Raw genomic sequence first — 14,705 nt, 5'->3', positions numbered from 1 at the left:
TCCATGTGTAGGACATCTGAATGATATTACTATTTCGCCACGTGCTGTTGTTGTCATTGGAGTTGTTGTCCATTCCTCGGTCGTTGACATTGTTGTGTTAGTTTTTGTCTTTTTTGTTGTTGTGATTTCATCACTATCTTCTTCACTAGTAGTTGTTCTTCTTCTTGTTGTTGTTGGAGCTCTGGTTGTCGTGGATCGTGTGGTAGTAAGTGCTCTAGTAGTGCTGGGTCGAGTGGTAGTTGGTGTTCTTGTTGTGATAGTCGGAGCTCTAGTGGTAGTCGGAGCTCTGGTTGTTGTGCCTCGAGTGGTGGTCGGTGGTCTCGTGGTAGTCGGAGCTCTGGTTGTGGTTCCTCGAGTGGTGGTCGGTGATCTAGTGGTAGTCGGAGCTCTAGTTGTGGTACCTCGAGTAGTAGTCGGAGCTCTGGTGGTAGTTGGAGCTCTGGTGGTAGTTGGAGCTCTGGTTGTGGTTCCTCGAGTGGTGGTCGGTGATCTAGTGGTAGTCGGAGCTCTAGTTGTGGTACCTCGAGTGGTGGTCGGTGATCTAGTGGTAGTCGGAGCTCTAGTTGTGGTACCTCGAGTGGTAGTCGGTAGTCTAGTGGTCGTCGGTGGTCTAGTGGTAGTCGGAGCTCTGGTTGTGGTGCCTCGAGTGGTAGTCGGAGCTCTAGTGGTAGTCGGAGCTCTGGTTGTTGTGCCTCGAGTGGTGGTCGGTGGTCTCGTGGTAGTCGGAGCTCTGGTTGTGGTTCCTCGAGTGGTGGTCGGTGATCTAGTGGTAGTCGGAGCTCTAGTTGTGGTACCTCGAGTAGTAGTCGGAGCTCTGGTGGTAGTTGGAGCTCTGGTGGTAGTTGGAGCTCTGGTTGTGGTTCCTCGAGTGGTGGTCGGTGATCTAGTGGTAGTCGGAGCTCTAGTTGTGGTACCTCGAGTGGTAGTCGGTAGTCTAGTGGTCGTCGGTGGTCTAGTGGTAGTCGGAGCTCTGGTTGTGGTGCTTCGAGTGGTAGTCGGAGCTCTAGTGGTAGTCGGAGCTCTGGTTGTTGTGCCTCGAGTGGTGGTCGGTGGTCTCGTGGTAGTCGGAGCTCTGGTTGTGGTTCCTCGAGTGGTGGTCGGTGATCTAGTGGTAGTCGGAGCTCTAGTTGTGGTACCTCGAGTAGTAGTCGGAGCTCTGGTGGTAGTTGGAGCTCTGGTGGTAGTTGGAGCTCTGGTGGTAGTTGGAGCTCTGGTTGTGGTTCCTCGAGTGGTGGTCGGTGATCTAGTGGTAGTCGGAGCTCTAGTTGTGGTACCTCGAGTAGTAGTCGGAGCTCTGGTGGTAGTTGGAGCTCTGGTGGTAGTTGGAGCTCTGGTTGTGGTTCCTCGAGTGGTGGTCGGTGATCTAGTGGTAGTCGGAGCTCTGGTTGTGGTGCCTCGAGTGGTAGTCGGAGCTCTAGTGGTAGTCGGAGATCTGGTTGTTGTGCCTCGAGTGGTGGTCGGTGATCTAGTGGTAGTCGGAGCTCTAGTTGTGGTACCTCGAGTAGTAGTCGGAGCTCTGGTGGTAGTTGGAGCTCTGGTGGTAGTTGGAGCTCTGGTTGTGGTACTTCGAGTGGTAGTCGGTGCCTTAGTTGAAGTGAAGTGGATTGTGGATGGAATTCTCTTTTCAGTTGCCTGTAATGTCGTTAATTCCTCTATTCCTTCAACTATTGTTGTATCATCACTAATTGGTTCCAATTTCTTTTCAAAATTGCTACTTATTAAAGGATTTCCAACTGCAATTGCCAGAATTGCATACAAAATAAATAACTTTTTAAACATTTTGGATTATCTCTCTTATTGCACTGCTGTGTACCTTCTACGGAATCAATATTCCGTTTGAAATTAATTAATAAAACTCATCAATTATATACTTCCTTCAGCAATAGATAATTATGGCTTATCACAATAGAAATTCCACCAACAAATAGATCAATAAAAAGTCAATCATGTCACTGGTTTTTTTGGATACTTAACTCAATTTATTTCATGAAAATCCCACAATATACAATTATCAATTAATTAATTAGGTTTAAAGGACTTTGGTAAGAAGAACTAGTGATAAGCTTCTTAGTTTGGGATGATTATCATGTGCATAATGTTTGACTATTGATGCATGTTCTAAATTGTCATTGATTTGATTTTAAATGACAATTGCGTATGTTTTGTGTTGTTAATGATCAAGAATACGTCACGGATATGGAGAGGAAGAGGATTTCCGAAAGTAGAGATAGCAAAGTAGGGTAAATTGGTTATGGAGTGACATTTGGGTAAGGGTCAGTTGTTTGTGAAGGAGTCGAATCAGGACGTTGACCTCAAAATCTTATGTGACTACAATTTCTAGTGTGGAACCTCAAAGAAGGGAAGAAAAAATGGTTTAGATTGACATCAAGGGAAGGGGTGGGTGGTTGACGTCAAGGTAGGGTAAGACTTGATGTCAATCCAAGCCATCCCGCTCCTCTCCCTTTTTTTGGAAAAGATTCTTCAATATAATAGATATCTTGATGAGGAAAACATCAACCTAAGAGGAGGACTCCTCAATCATACCCTACCTCCTGCCCCATCCAACCTCTACCACACAATGAATTCTGGATACACCAATGTCTTCAAACATTTTACATCACAATTCGACCATTTCAACCCACAAAAAACTTAATATCCCCAAAAAATCCATTAAATATTCCTCAAATGTCAATCAAAATCATCAAATAACAGCCAAAAAAGCTCCAATGTCAAAGCCCTGATCGATATCTTATCTTAATTTTTCTTAACGATCCAGTAGTAATTAAATTCAAACACACAGCCAAAAATATCTCAATTTCGTGCAAAACTTTTTTCATTTATTGTTCAGTACTTGTTGATAACTCAATTTGACAATTTTGGACTAAGTTCTTCAATTTTTTATATCCAACTATAAAGTGGATTTGTGGATATACTTCACTTAATTATCCTAATTAAAAGTGAAATTTAAGAAATCTGTCAAAAAAGTCATTTTGTTATCACCAAATAGAATGTCAGATAAAGTACTTCAAATCGCAATTATTGGTGATCCATTTGTTGGAAAGTCATCGCTTATCAGAAGTCATTTTGGAGATGTATTTTCGGATGTACATATTGCGGCATTGTAAGTTTAATTATAAACATTAGGACCGAGTAGCATACAACATTACTATTGGGTTACGGTGACTGTGTCGAGGGTGTGTTGAGTGTTATGGATGGAAAATGGATGAGGGGAGGTAGAGGGTGTAGTGGATACAGTGGGTACAGTGAGTACAGTGGGAACATTGGGTACAGTTGAACAGTCTTTCATGTGTCAGTGATGTACGTATACCCATATCGAAACTTAGTAGGGTACTACTAATGCACTATAAGGGTATCATGGTTCAACCATACCCAGGGGTGTATTCAGGGATGGCGTTGGTGATCAAATTCATCACATAATTAATCATCCTATTCTTTAATTATTTTTAGGCTTGAATCTGAAGTTTGTGACATCAAAATCAGCAATAAAGTCCACAAGATCAAACTTATTGACACTATGAGGAACTCCAACATTGACTATTCTTTAGTTGATTTGATCATTTTATGCTATAGCATTGAAAATCGTATTTCTTATAGAAATATCAAAAATAAATGGATTGAGGAGCTTAAGAAGCTTCCTAATTGGCCAATACCATTTGTTTTAGTTGGTAAGTATCTTCATCTGGCTGGTCTGCATCAAGCAGAGTTGGCAATCGGATATTTGGACTGAATTGCCAACTCTGGTTAGATGCAATGCTATCCAAAGAGCCACCCAAACTCAAATCTGTTCCTGAATTTCAGCCACAAAAGTCGACCTTCGGCAAGAATTTCCCAACGTATTCTTTATCACGACTGATGACGGTGAAAATCTATCCAAGGAAATTGAAGCGTCAAAATATTTTGAAGTATCAGCCAAGGACAATATCAACATAAAGCAATTAATTGAGCATTCGGTAAAGATTTTCTATCCAGAAGAACAGAAGGTAGAGGAAAAGATTACAATTCTTCATCAAGCTGCAAGCAATGGAAATCAACAAAATGTTGAAACGATAAATCAGAAGAATTCATCATGCTGTTGTTGCTAGATATTAAAAAGAAATAAAGTTTCTCCATTTTTTATTTTTATATTTGAAAATTTTAATGAAGCGATGCTTCAAAGCGTCACCTAAATTTTAAAGCGTTACCTCACTTTGAAGCGTCACTTTAAATTGAAGCGTTACCTCATTTTGAAGCGTTACTTCATTTTTAAGCGTCACTTCATTTTGAAGCGTTACCTCATTTTGAAGCGTCACTTCATTTTGAAGCGTTACCTCATTTTGAAGCGTCACTTCATTTTGAAGCGATGCCTCATTTTTAAGCGTTTCCTCATTTTGAAGCGTTACCTCATTTTGAAGCGTCACTTCATTTTGAAGCGTTACCTCATTTTGAAGCGTCACTTCATTTTGAAGCGATGCCTCATTTTTAAGCGTTTCCTCATTTTGAAGCGTTACCTCATTTTGAAGCGTCACTTCATTTTGAAGCGATGCCTCATTTTAAAGCGTTTCCTCATTTTGAAGCGTCACTTCATTTTGAAGCGTTACCTCATTTTGAAGCGTTACCTCATTTTGAAGCGATGCCTCATTTTAAAGCGTTTCCTCATTTTGAAGCGTTACCTCATTTTGAAGCGTCACTTCATTTTGAAGCGATGCCTCATTTTAAAGCGTTTCCTCATTTTGAAGCGTTACCTCATTTTGAAGCGTCACTTCATTTTGAAGCGATGCCTCATTTTAAAGCGTTTCCTCATTTTGAAGCGTCACTTCATTTTGAAGCGTTACCTCATTTTGAAGCGTCACTTCATTTTGAAGCGATGCCTCATTTTTAAGCGTTAAATTAAAATTAAGGGTTCTACCTTTCTTGTATTCGTGTGTATTGTGAAATAATTTTTTATAAATAAAAATAAACATTAACGGTTTTTAAAAATTCAAATTCAAATCTTAGTGCCAAAAATAAACAAAAACAATTCAAGTTGCTCATTTCTTAAGGTTGCTCACCATTGTTATTGTTTATATCCCAATTCTCAAAAGTTTCAAATTTTAATATTTTGAATGAAAACTTATTTTTAAAAAAGTAAATAAGAAGCTTTTGATCCTTATTTAGTGCATTATTGAAGCTATAATAAGGAAGGCTACTTTTGGGTACAATAAGACAGTAAGCAGTCCATCATTGACTCTGAACAATCAAAATTCATTTGTTTATAAGAATTTACTATAAAATTGTTTAAAAATGGATACAGAATGTACAATACTGAACTTTATGGAAATCTCAAACTGTAAGTCACTAACAATCTAGTCCAAAAATCCAAAATAATGACCAATTTCCTCACAATTTTTAGTGCCATTTGATGAAGCAAAGCGCATCTTAGAAAATGTTGGATATAACTTAGAATTAGCCATCCAAAACTATTATGACCAAACTCAAGAGTCAACGCCATACGAGCCAGTCCAAGATAGAAATTACAATCCAGCTCCACTTCCAGTGGAATCTCCAGATGAAGTCAGACCAGTCATACCACGAGAATATGACATGTTAATCCAGTCCGAAACAACAAGAGACATCCAATTATCAGCTGTCCGTCAACAATTTAGTTCCTCATTTCGTGACTTAAAGCGTGAAATAGAAATCCAGGAGGAACTAGCACGTGGTGAACAGCCAAAACGTAAATGCCTGGAGATGATTTATAAGCATCCTGTTGACATTGCATACAATTTTGACTTTACTCATGCTAAGCTTCGTGGACAGCAATTAGGCAAGTGGGTAGCAGTGCTGATCAACAATGAAAGTTACGAGAGTCTATCCTTTAACCGCGACGTCTTTAACGACGAAAATTTATCAGAAAAAGTTAAGAAAATTCTTAAAAAAAATTTCATATTTTTAAGGAAGAACTGCAATGATCTTGAGGCACTCAAGATCCTACAGATCTACAACCTGCTGGACTGTCAGACAATTCCAATATTCTTAATAATAGACAGCATAACCGGTGAATTGCGAAAGAACTTCAATGACTGTACAAAATTGACCGTCCGTAATGTCATACGTGAATTAAAAAAGTATACATCCACAAAAGACAATCAACTGATTTACAGCTCAAGTGTTGAGGATTCAGATGACGATAGTCATGATGTGCCGGCATCAATCAGTCACATGAGACCGAGTACATCACAGCAGTCAACAACTTTAGACCAAAAGTCATCAAATGTCACCAAAACAATTGAGTCTGATGAGGAGTCATTCGCGTCACTGTCTGAACATGATGATGATGATGATGATGTCCAGGAAGTTAAGGTACTGGACAGTGATGATGAGTTATTAGCGCATAATGATGAGCCACAGACAAATGTCTTATTGAGACTTGAAGACGAAAGTCATAAATTTAAATATCCAGCATCAAGGTCTGTTGGACATCTTATAAATTATATTTATAGGAACTACTTAGTCAAGACTGGAATTTATGATAATAAGACAAAAAGATTTGCACTTTTTTCAAAAATTCACAATAAATGTTTAACGGCATTGGATCATGACTTGACACTTAAGGATGCCAATATACATCCATCGATTGTACTGCTGCATAATACATTGGATAAGGATGAATAATAAAAAAAATACAAAATTTGCAATTTAAATGATGACTTTTTATTTAGAATTTAACAGGCACTTCCTCCCACCTACCCCACCTACCCCCTTGCCCCTCCTCCTATTAATATTGATATCCATAATGATCATCATGATGAGCATGTCCAATACGTTCAACATGAGCATGAAATCCAGTCTTTCCATCAGCATGATATTTAACAAGACGTTTAGTTCCATCAGCTTTATCCAAAGTGTATTCGCCCTTAACAACATCACCGTCTCTCATTTCCCATTGACTCTTGTGATCATGTGTGTGTGGATCATTAACTCCATATTCAAATTTGTATGCTGGATATGCATAATAATCTCCTTTGTATTCACCATTCCATATACCAGTATCAGCACTGCCATCAATTGTTCCCCATGCTGATCCACTTCCATATCCATCTGATCTCTTGACATAACTCACTGAACCAGCTGAGACGACTGCAATGAATGCAATTGCGACTGTCAATTTGATTGAATTCATTTTATTTCACTTTGAATTATTGGAACTGATTGAATGAACAACTGCAAGAACTTGAAGCTTTTATACTCAAAATTGAGTACGAATAGCAATTGGTGCTAATAAAATTAAGCATAATGCGTGTTACAGAAGTGCGGCTAGATTGCATCAGTTCCAAACTATAAAATACCAAGTTCAATACTCAATCGACATCAGTTTCAATTCAGTCAGTCAACAAGTAACAAGGAACAATAAAAAAACAGTTTTTTTTTTGAATTTTCAATTAAATTTTATTAAATTTTAAAATTATATCCAAATTGGGGTTCAAGTGTATTTACAAAGAAATTTGAGTCCTGACTAGTCAGTCAGCAAAACTGAAGGTCCAGTTCCCCTCAATATCCATACTCCTCTTTCCTTTTAGCCAATGTACTTGGCCATGGACGTCCATAAGGCTTTGACTTTAGTCTAAACTTTAATTGATCTTGTGTCTGCATTGGCTTTAATGACTGCTTCCGTTTACTTCCACCAGCTGCATTATGAACTCTTGAAATGTGTGAATCAAGTCGTTCCTTTTTCGGATATACTTTACCGCATGCTTCACATTTAAATGAATGTGATTGCTTAATATGCTGAATGATTACTTCCTTTTTAGCACTTACAGCTGTACAGTGATCACATTTGAAGATTATTTCTTTTGGTTCATCGGGTTTGGCTTCTTGTGGCTCATCGGAAATGGCATCAATGTCTATTGGAACTTGTGGCTCTTGTGGAATACAAATTACATCATTTTCATCATCATCATCGGAACTTCCAGTAGGTGATTTATGTGATTCTGGTGATTTTTGTGGTTCCAATGACGTTTGTACCAGTTCCGCTACGGAAATGACATTCTCATCATCATCAGCATCTTCCTCACCAAATATAATTCCTTCAATTAGTTCCTCATTGTCTGGTTCCTCCTTAATCTTAACAATTGTCGTCAATTCTTCATGCTTACGCTTTATTTCCTTTTGAAATGCATCAAATGTCAGCAGATTAATATTACACTTGCTGCATATGATGCCTGGAAGTAATGTTGTACCAATAAAATTTGAAAATATTTCACGAGTCTTATTTGTCGTTTGAATTCGACTTTCGATGCCATTTAGGACTTTTAAGCAGCACCGGCATATTGTATTGTTGCTCTTGGACATGTTTAACTTTTGGATATTTTCACTAAAATGAGTTAAATTTTTAAATTTTTTATACTTTCTTTATTTGATGACGAGAATCTCAAAATGACTACCAAATAATAAGGCAAAAATGACCGTTAGATGCGAAAAAAAGTTTGTTTAATTGAGATTTAAATTTATAATGACCGTTGGAATTTGTAAACTTTAAATTTGAATTTTATTGTGATTTATTTTGAGATTTATGTCCAAAAAAATGAATTTATTGTAGATTTAAATGAGATTTATTGTTGATTTTTAGAAATTAGTTTATAATTTAATTTATAAACCGATAAAATTTCATTTAAAAATTACATTGAGAATTATTAAAACTTATTTTCATGTTCAACGGTCGAAAAAAATTCAAATTATTTTTTTTTATTGATGCTAATTGAAGTTTAAATTTTAAAAAGCCGTTGACAATGTGATTGTGAATTTTAAAATTTAAAAAAGTTCGTTATTAAAAAATAAAATAAAATTTTAAAGTTTTAAAGTTTTATAAGTTTTGAAATTTATTGGAAATTTAAAAATATTGCAGGGATGGACAACCTTTTTGTCACGGCACCTAAGTGTCCTCTTAAGTCCCAAGAACCGCATGTCCTGTGCAGTGTCACTCATGACTCACCACTAAGGTGACCCATGACAAAAAAGGTTGTCCACACCTGCTCTAACAGCTTGCATTCTTAATTCCAGTCTGTCGATTCATGCAAGCAGCAAACATCATGGCATGTGGTATGAAATTTTGCTCATAAACTCCAGTGAAAAGCTGCAAAAATTTACTAATTTTTATGTCAATTCTACACAATAATCAAGCCATACTCACATGAGACCACGGTCCACTTGCATATACACCAACATCCTCACCTGAGTGTGTACCTTCATCCATTGGAACTGATACTGGCTGTCTAAATGCTGGATTCATGTAATTTGATCCACGTGGGTTTCGTCTTCCTCCAATTGATGGATCAAAATGTTGAAAGTATCCTTGACCTTGAGCATAGCTTGCTGAAAATATCCACATGTTGTCTTCGGTTGAGAAGTCACCTGGTCCGAGGATGTTTCGATTGCGGGGCTGAAAATAGAGAATTTTGGGAGTTTTAGGGATACGCAAAATAGTATACGTAAAAGAGTATACTTCTCAGAAAAGTATACGCAAAAGAGTATACTTCATAGAATAGTATACGCAAAGGAGTATAATTCATAGAATAGTCTACGCAAAAGAGTATACTTCATATAATAGTATACGCTAAAGCGTATACCCAAATTCTCAACATCATCTCACCAAATATCCACCAATAGTAAATGGATGACTATGATCAGCAGTCACCACAATCAGTGTATCCTCGTCATGTGTATGCTCCCTAACATATTCAACTGCTTTATTAAATTCAAGAACCTCTTCCAATGCCAATTGTGCTCGATTATCATGATGTCCATGATCAATACGTCCACCTTCAACCATCAATACAAATCCATGCCTTTCATTTTTCTGCAGTATATCCAATGCCTTTGCAGTCATTTCCGTTAGAGTTGGTTGAGTTTTTGGATCAGCATGTAGCTTATAGTCCATGTGACTGTCAGCAAAGATACCCAAAATGGCATCAGTCACATTTGGATTAATTGCCAATAATTCATCTCTATTAAATGCTCGTGCTGGTCGCTTCCTATTCTGTAACTGAACTCTTAAATATTCATTGATTAAGTTCCTTTCGTCAGTTCTTCGTCCACCTCTGAATGTTGGCAGTAAGTACCTCGATCCACCACCCAAAATTACATCCAAATTACGTCCAATATGTCCATGAATCAACTGCATTCCAATATCATCACATCCATCTGGTGCATTACCTTCCCAATTTCTTGATGCTGCTGTCGCATAAGCACCGGCTGGTGTTGCATGGGTGATTCTTGTATTTGTGACTATGCCTGTCGATTTGCCAGCATCTTGTGCATATTTGAAGATTGACGGAACTTGAAAATCTTTGTTCTGACTGGCACTACAATTTCTGACATTTACGTCCGCAGACAGTCCAAGAACCATATAATTTGTCTTAATACCTGACAATAATGCTGTTACTGTACTTGCCGAGTCAGGAACTTGATAATTTACACAATAAATCTTTGCCATACCAGAAAATGGAAATTTCTCAAAAGCCAACTCATAATTGACGTCCTTAATGTATGATCGTGCAGCCATCTGTGAGGACAATCCCATTCCATCCCCAATCATTATGACTATATTCTTAGCACGATTCAAGTTTGGTCTGTAGTTCAATTTCTGATCCAATAGCTGTTCAGCTTTAGATATCCAAAATTCTTTGGGACGTTCTTCAGCCGGTCCAACTGGTGGCACAAAGTTTGCCTCATCCCACCAGTTGGGGATGTAAGTCTCCCATCGCGGATCATCGTAACTCCACTCGATGTTGTTTGGATTTGAAACTGAAATTATTTTTTGAGATTTTTTGCCTTAAAATAGCTTGAAAGTCTTACCAATTGAGGATATTAATCCAATTAAAATGCACAGCTGAATATGCAGCTTCATACTTCTAGACGTCCAACTCCTTAGGAATCAAAATACAAACTAAATGTCAATCTTATTTCCCCGAAAAATGCAATCTTGATATCAATACAATCGACTGATAACAGCTATCAGAGATTATTTGATTACTTTTGGTAATTCCGTAAATTAATTTATCAAAATCAGTTCCTATGGCAATCAAGTACTGCTTTATCGTTGCTTTGATTGCATCTTGAATCAGTCTGAGTGGGGAAATGACGCTTTAGGTATTTGATGGGAAGTGCAGAGGTTGAAGTTGATGATGGGCAATTGATATTCAGGGGGGAGAGGGGAGGAAGAGGATGAAGGGTGGGTGGGGATGAGGGTCAAAACTCAGTTGGTGTATCCTCAATACAGCCTTGATTATTACAATTAGTCTAACTTCCACGTGGTAAAAGGTTGGATATATAGACGATTTTAATGATGTACTTCATGAAGAAACTATTGTCTTTATGGGCTGTATTGGCCTATCTAACCGCAATCTTTAATATCAAAGCTAGGGTTCTCAATCTCCAGTTGTTTGATCAAAATGAACTGAATGCTAAGATTGATTCAATCTAATGAGTTAAGCATTTCATGCCTAAATTTTGCCAAAAATTGACGAAAATGTTTAAGAAACCATTGTCAACTGGGCATCAACTTGACATCAAATTGACATCAACTTGATATTAACTAGACATTAACTAGACGTCAACTAGACATTCAATAACCTTCAGAAGTCACGATGTGATCAAAAATTCAATACGTTACGAGCATATCCACCTGGAAGTTACTTCTTACAAAATAATTCAAAATCCAAGTTCTTTACAAGTATTAAAAATATCAATAACATCATAAATTTTTTTTATTAAATCTCAATATATCCATAACAGTCCTTAGTTCCTTATATATAGTCCAATCACTCCCAGTCATCATCATCATTTCCATCACTATCACTATCATCACTATCATCACTGCTTGGTGGCTTCTTTGGTGGTGGCGGAATCAAGGCACTTACTCTTGCCATCATTGATGACTTTTCCTTCTTGGCTTGCTTTGATCCAGCAATTCCTTTACGTCTCAACAGTAACTTCTGATTTAAATCACTTATAAAGTCCATTGCTGGTGGCTGTTGCTTTGGTTTCTTAACTTCCGGTGACTGTTCGTCAGCTGCTGGAACTGTCTTCATTTTTGCTTTAGCTTTTCCAGCTGCGTCGCGAATTGCTTTCATTAATGATGATCGGGCGTCGTCAACTTGTGGAACTGGAGGTGCTGGTGGAGCTGATGATTGGATGTTTAAAGGCATAGGTGGTGGCGGTGGAGGTGGAACTAACATTTGTGGAATTGGAGGAGGTGGAGGTGGTGGTGGTAATGGCAGATCTGCAGGAATCGATGGTGGCTGTATTGCTGCTGGATTTTCAATCTTTTTCGTCTCCATCAGTTCCGCAACATTTGGTAAATCATTAACAATATTCATGGTACGGAATGTCGGTTCAATTAGTTCCTCATCAGGCACAGAAAATGATATATCACCGGCAATTCCATCAAGATCTGGCAAATCCAATGGAAATTCAAATTCTGGTGCCTGATTAAAGGATGGCAGGTAATGAAAGTTGTCGCCATGCTGTTTAGTTCTGATCATTGTTGAGAATCGACTAAAGTCTGTCGTGTCATCGTCGACTGCCTGCTCAACAGGTTGTTGCTGACTTTCTTTGGTCTTCAGTGAGTCTTTAAGGTACAGATTCTCATTATTAACGAATGTGATGAGGGAACTGATGGATGTGATGTTGGAAATCAGGTCAGGCTGCTTTGGAACTTCCTTTTTTGGTGATTTAAGATGAAAAAATTGCAATTTATCGCCATACTGCTTATAGTCTGTCCTCTCCATAGGCAAATCTAATTTATAATGTAAATCAATGTCACCTGGCTGAAATGTTGAGTCAAATGTCGGCTTAAACTTCATTGGCACCTCAACTGGATATCGTGCTGGCGAAAACATCCGAATTGCCTTCTTGCTTGTCTTTAATTTTTCAATTTTTTCCGATGCCTTAGCTAGTCGTGCATTAATATCGCTAATTCTTGTCATATTTTTATCAATTCGAGCATCAATTGTATTGAAAATTTGATCGACAGCATGATCGAAATACTCAAAGATCTTTATAGCACGTATTGGAACCTCGTCGAAGCGAAGATCACTTCCGATTAGAGGAACTTTTATCATTTTTTTTTGTGAGATTTCTATTGTTATTGTTTTGAAAAAAATTTTAGCACTAAAGTAATTTTAGCAGTGAACATCGGAGGGGCAGTGGAACTTGACTTGTACATACATGATGTGAATATTTTGAATATTTTTCGTAACGGTTTTGTAATTGGTTGTGGATTTTACAACATTTTAACCATTAATATGGCATTTAACAACGGCATATCCAAAGGAGGATGTGTAGGGTCTGTTTTGGGGTCAGAACCAACCCATTTCAATTCAAGTCATCAAAACCAATACTATAAAGTCGTTGATCGAATACTACTTACTGCAAACTGCTAACAATCATTGAATATTGCCAATCAATTTACCTTTTTTTAATCAACCTTAATCGTGAACTTCCACGTAGAGTACGGAAGATATTTTTTTGCATTTTATATTCCTTATCGCAACACGCTTTTAAGTTTATTGGCGGAGCTGATTGTTATGTTATTGTTTTTAATAGATTAATACTGGGGTCGTTTATTAGTCATATAACGCTCTGAGCCTCCCTCCCCAAGATGAGGGGTTGTGATGATATGTAATCAGAATTGGCAAGACTCTAATGTAGAGACGCTATCTCTGGAGTCTTGACACCTCTGGAAACCTGACTAAAATGTATAAGTGCATCCTGTGGAGTCCGAAAACCATTATGGTGATGCCTTTTTGAAGTTTGAACTCCCAAAGTTCTGACAACTCTGAATGTAACGCTTCAAACAATCAAATTGGATATTATGTTACGAAGGTGTGAGGAGTTGCTTCCAAAAGTCAATTTCTTATTTTACGTAACAACTTAACGGCCCCTAAGTCGTCTGCAAGTCGTTTAATTATCATTGATTTTGATTATATTTTTGTTTATAATTTATTTTTGGCATTTTTTATCAATTTTCGCACATAAAAGAGATATTAATTTAATTAATTTAATCTTGTTGTGGGATTAGAGTGCATCCATTGATAGGAATATGAAGGAAATTAAATAAATAAATAAAAATATGACTCAATTTTGGTTGAAGGTCAACGTCCAGGTCTCATTTTTGAGAAAAAAATCCAAAGGCGCACTCATTCTCCCCTCCTTAATTTTAAGTCTGACTACACACCTGGATCTAGGGTAGGTGGTGGGATCCTTGTCAGAATTTTCTTTGTATGGAATATACACAATTGAAGAATATTTTTTTCCGAAAAGAGGGAGTTGGTGACCCTTATACAGGGTTGACCTTTATAAAGAATTCACTCTTATACAGGATTGGCCCTTAAACATCATTGACCCTTATTCAGGGCTGTCCGTTTTACAAGGTCGACCTTTAAGACACCAAGATTAAACCAAGTTTGTTGTTCATACTACTGCAAATCACACAATTTCACAATTCTCCATATAGTGCATGGATAAGTGTCTAATCCATATCAACATACTCATACAAATAGCATCCATACCTAATAAACATCAAGCACTTCACTACAACAATCAAACAACCTTTATCACGTTTCAGTCACAATTTTTAATTAATATCAAACAAATATTTATAATTATTTCCATAACTTTTACAATTACTCTGCATTAATATTCAGTCACACCACTACAAAATAAAAGAT

At 37.4% G+C, this 14,705-nt stretch overlaps 7 protein-coding genes across 7 annotated transcripts; 2 read left to right on the top strand and 5 right to left on the bottom strand.

Annotated features, from left to right (window-relative positions):
* Positions 1-53: 53 nt before the first annotated feature.
* LOC139100397 (uncharacterized) lies at positions 54-2,611 on the bottom strand. Its single transcript, XM_070653012.1, has 2 exons — positions 2,550-2,611; positions 54-1,584 (listed from the first exon to the last, which is right to left on the bottom strand). The coding sequence occupies exons 1-2, from the start codon at positions 2,609-2,611 to the stop codon at positions 54-56; spliced, it is 1,593 nt and encodes a 530-aa protein (XP_070509113.1).
* Positions 2,612-2,833: 222 nt separating this feature from the next.
* On the top strand, positions 2,834-4,145 carry LOC139100177 (ras-like GTP-binding protein RhoL). Its single transcript, XM_070652783.1, has 3 exons — positions 2,834-3,121; positions 3,469-3,686; positions 3,820-4,145. Exons 1-3 carry the CDS (start codon positions 3,009-3,011, stop codon positions 4,101-4,103), a joined length of 615 nt encoding a protein of 204 aa, XP_070508884.1. The 5' UTR covers positions 2,834-3,008; the 3' UTR covers positions 4,104-4,145.
* Positions 4,146-5,051: 906 nt separating this feature from the next.
* On the top strand, positions 5,052-6,680 carry LOC139100169 (UBX domain-containing protein 7). The gene is made up of 2 exons (XM_070652775.1): positions 5,052-5,326; positions 5,390-6,680. The coding sequence occupies exons 1-2, from the start codon at positions 5,281-5,283 to the stop codon at positions 6,649-6,651; spliced, it is 1,308 nt and encodes a 435-aa protein (XP_070508876.1). The 5' UTR covers positions 5,052-5,280; the 3' UTR covers positions 6,652-6,680.
* A 74-nt stretch (positions 6,681-6,754) lies between these two features.
* On the bottom strand, positions 6,755-7,199 carry LOC139100180 (cuticle protein 19-like). Its single transcript, XM_070652786.1, has one exon. The coding sequence runs from the start codon at positions 7,157-7,159 to the stop codon at positions 6,755-6,757; it is 405 nt and encodes a 134-aa protein (XP_070508887.1). The 5' UTR covers positions 7,160-7,199.
* Positions 7,200-7,527: 328 nt separating this feature from the next.
* LOC139100396 (serendipity locus protein delta-like) lies at positions 7,528-8,328 on the bottom strand. Its single transcript, XM_070653011.1, has one exon. It carries the CDS (start codon positions 8,326-8,328, stop codon positions 7,528-7,530), a length of 801 nt encoding a protein of 266 aa, XP_070509112.1.
* Positions 8,329-8,821: 493 nt separating this feature from the next.
* Positions 8,822-11,076, bottom strand: LOC139100166 (alkaline phosphatase-like). The gene is made up of 4 exons (XM_070652772.1): positions 10,831-11,076; positions 9,626-10,779; positions 9,167-9,415; positions 8,822-9,109 (listed from the first exon to the last, which is right to left on the bottom strand). Exons 1-4 carry the CDS (start codon positions 10,880-10,882, stop codon positions 9,011-9,013), a joined length of 1,554 nt encoding a protein of 517 aa, XP_070508873.1. The 5' UTR covers positions 10,883-11,076; the 3' UTR covers positions 8,822-9,010.
* Positions 11,077-11,697: 621 nt separating this feature from the next.
* Positions 11,698-14,544, bottom strand: LOC139100170 (WASH complex subunit 1-like). The gene has a single exon (XM_070652776.1). It carries the CDS (start codon positions 13,095-13,097, stop codon positions 11,796-11,798), a length of 1,302 nt encoding a protein of 433 aa, XP_070508877.1. The 5' UTR covers positions 13,098-14,544; the 3' UTR covers positions 11,698-11,795.
* Positions 14,545-14,705: the final 161 nt, after the last annotated feature.

Source organism: Chironomus tepperi, unplaced genomic scaffold, assembly GCF_022539635.2.
Source record: "Chironomus tepperi strain 1889 unplaced genomic scaffold, CSIRO-AGI_Ctep_v1 contig_58, whole genome shotgun sequence".
Taxonomy (NCBI): Eukaryota; Metazoa; Arthropoda; class Insecta; order Diptera; family Chironomidae; genus Chironomus; species Chironomus tepperi.
Note: the sequence above shows the minus strand (reverse complement) of the source record. Positions and strands in the feature narration are given on the sequence as shown.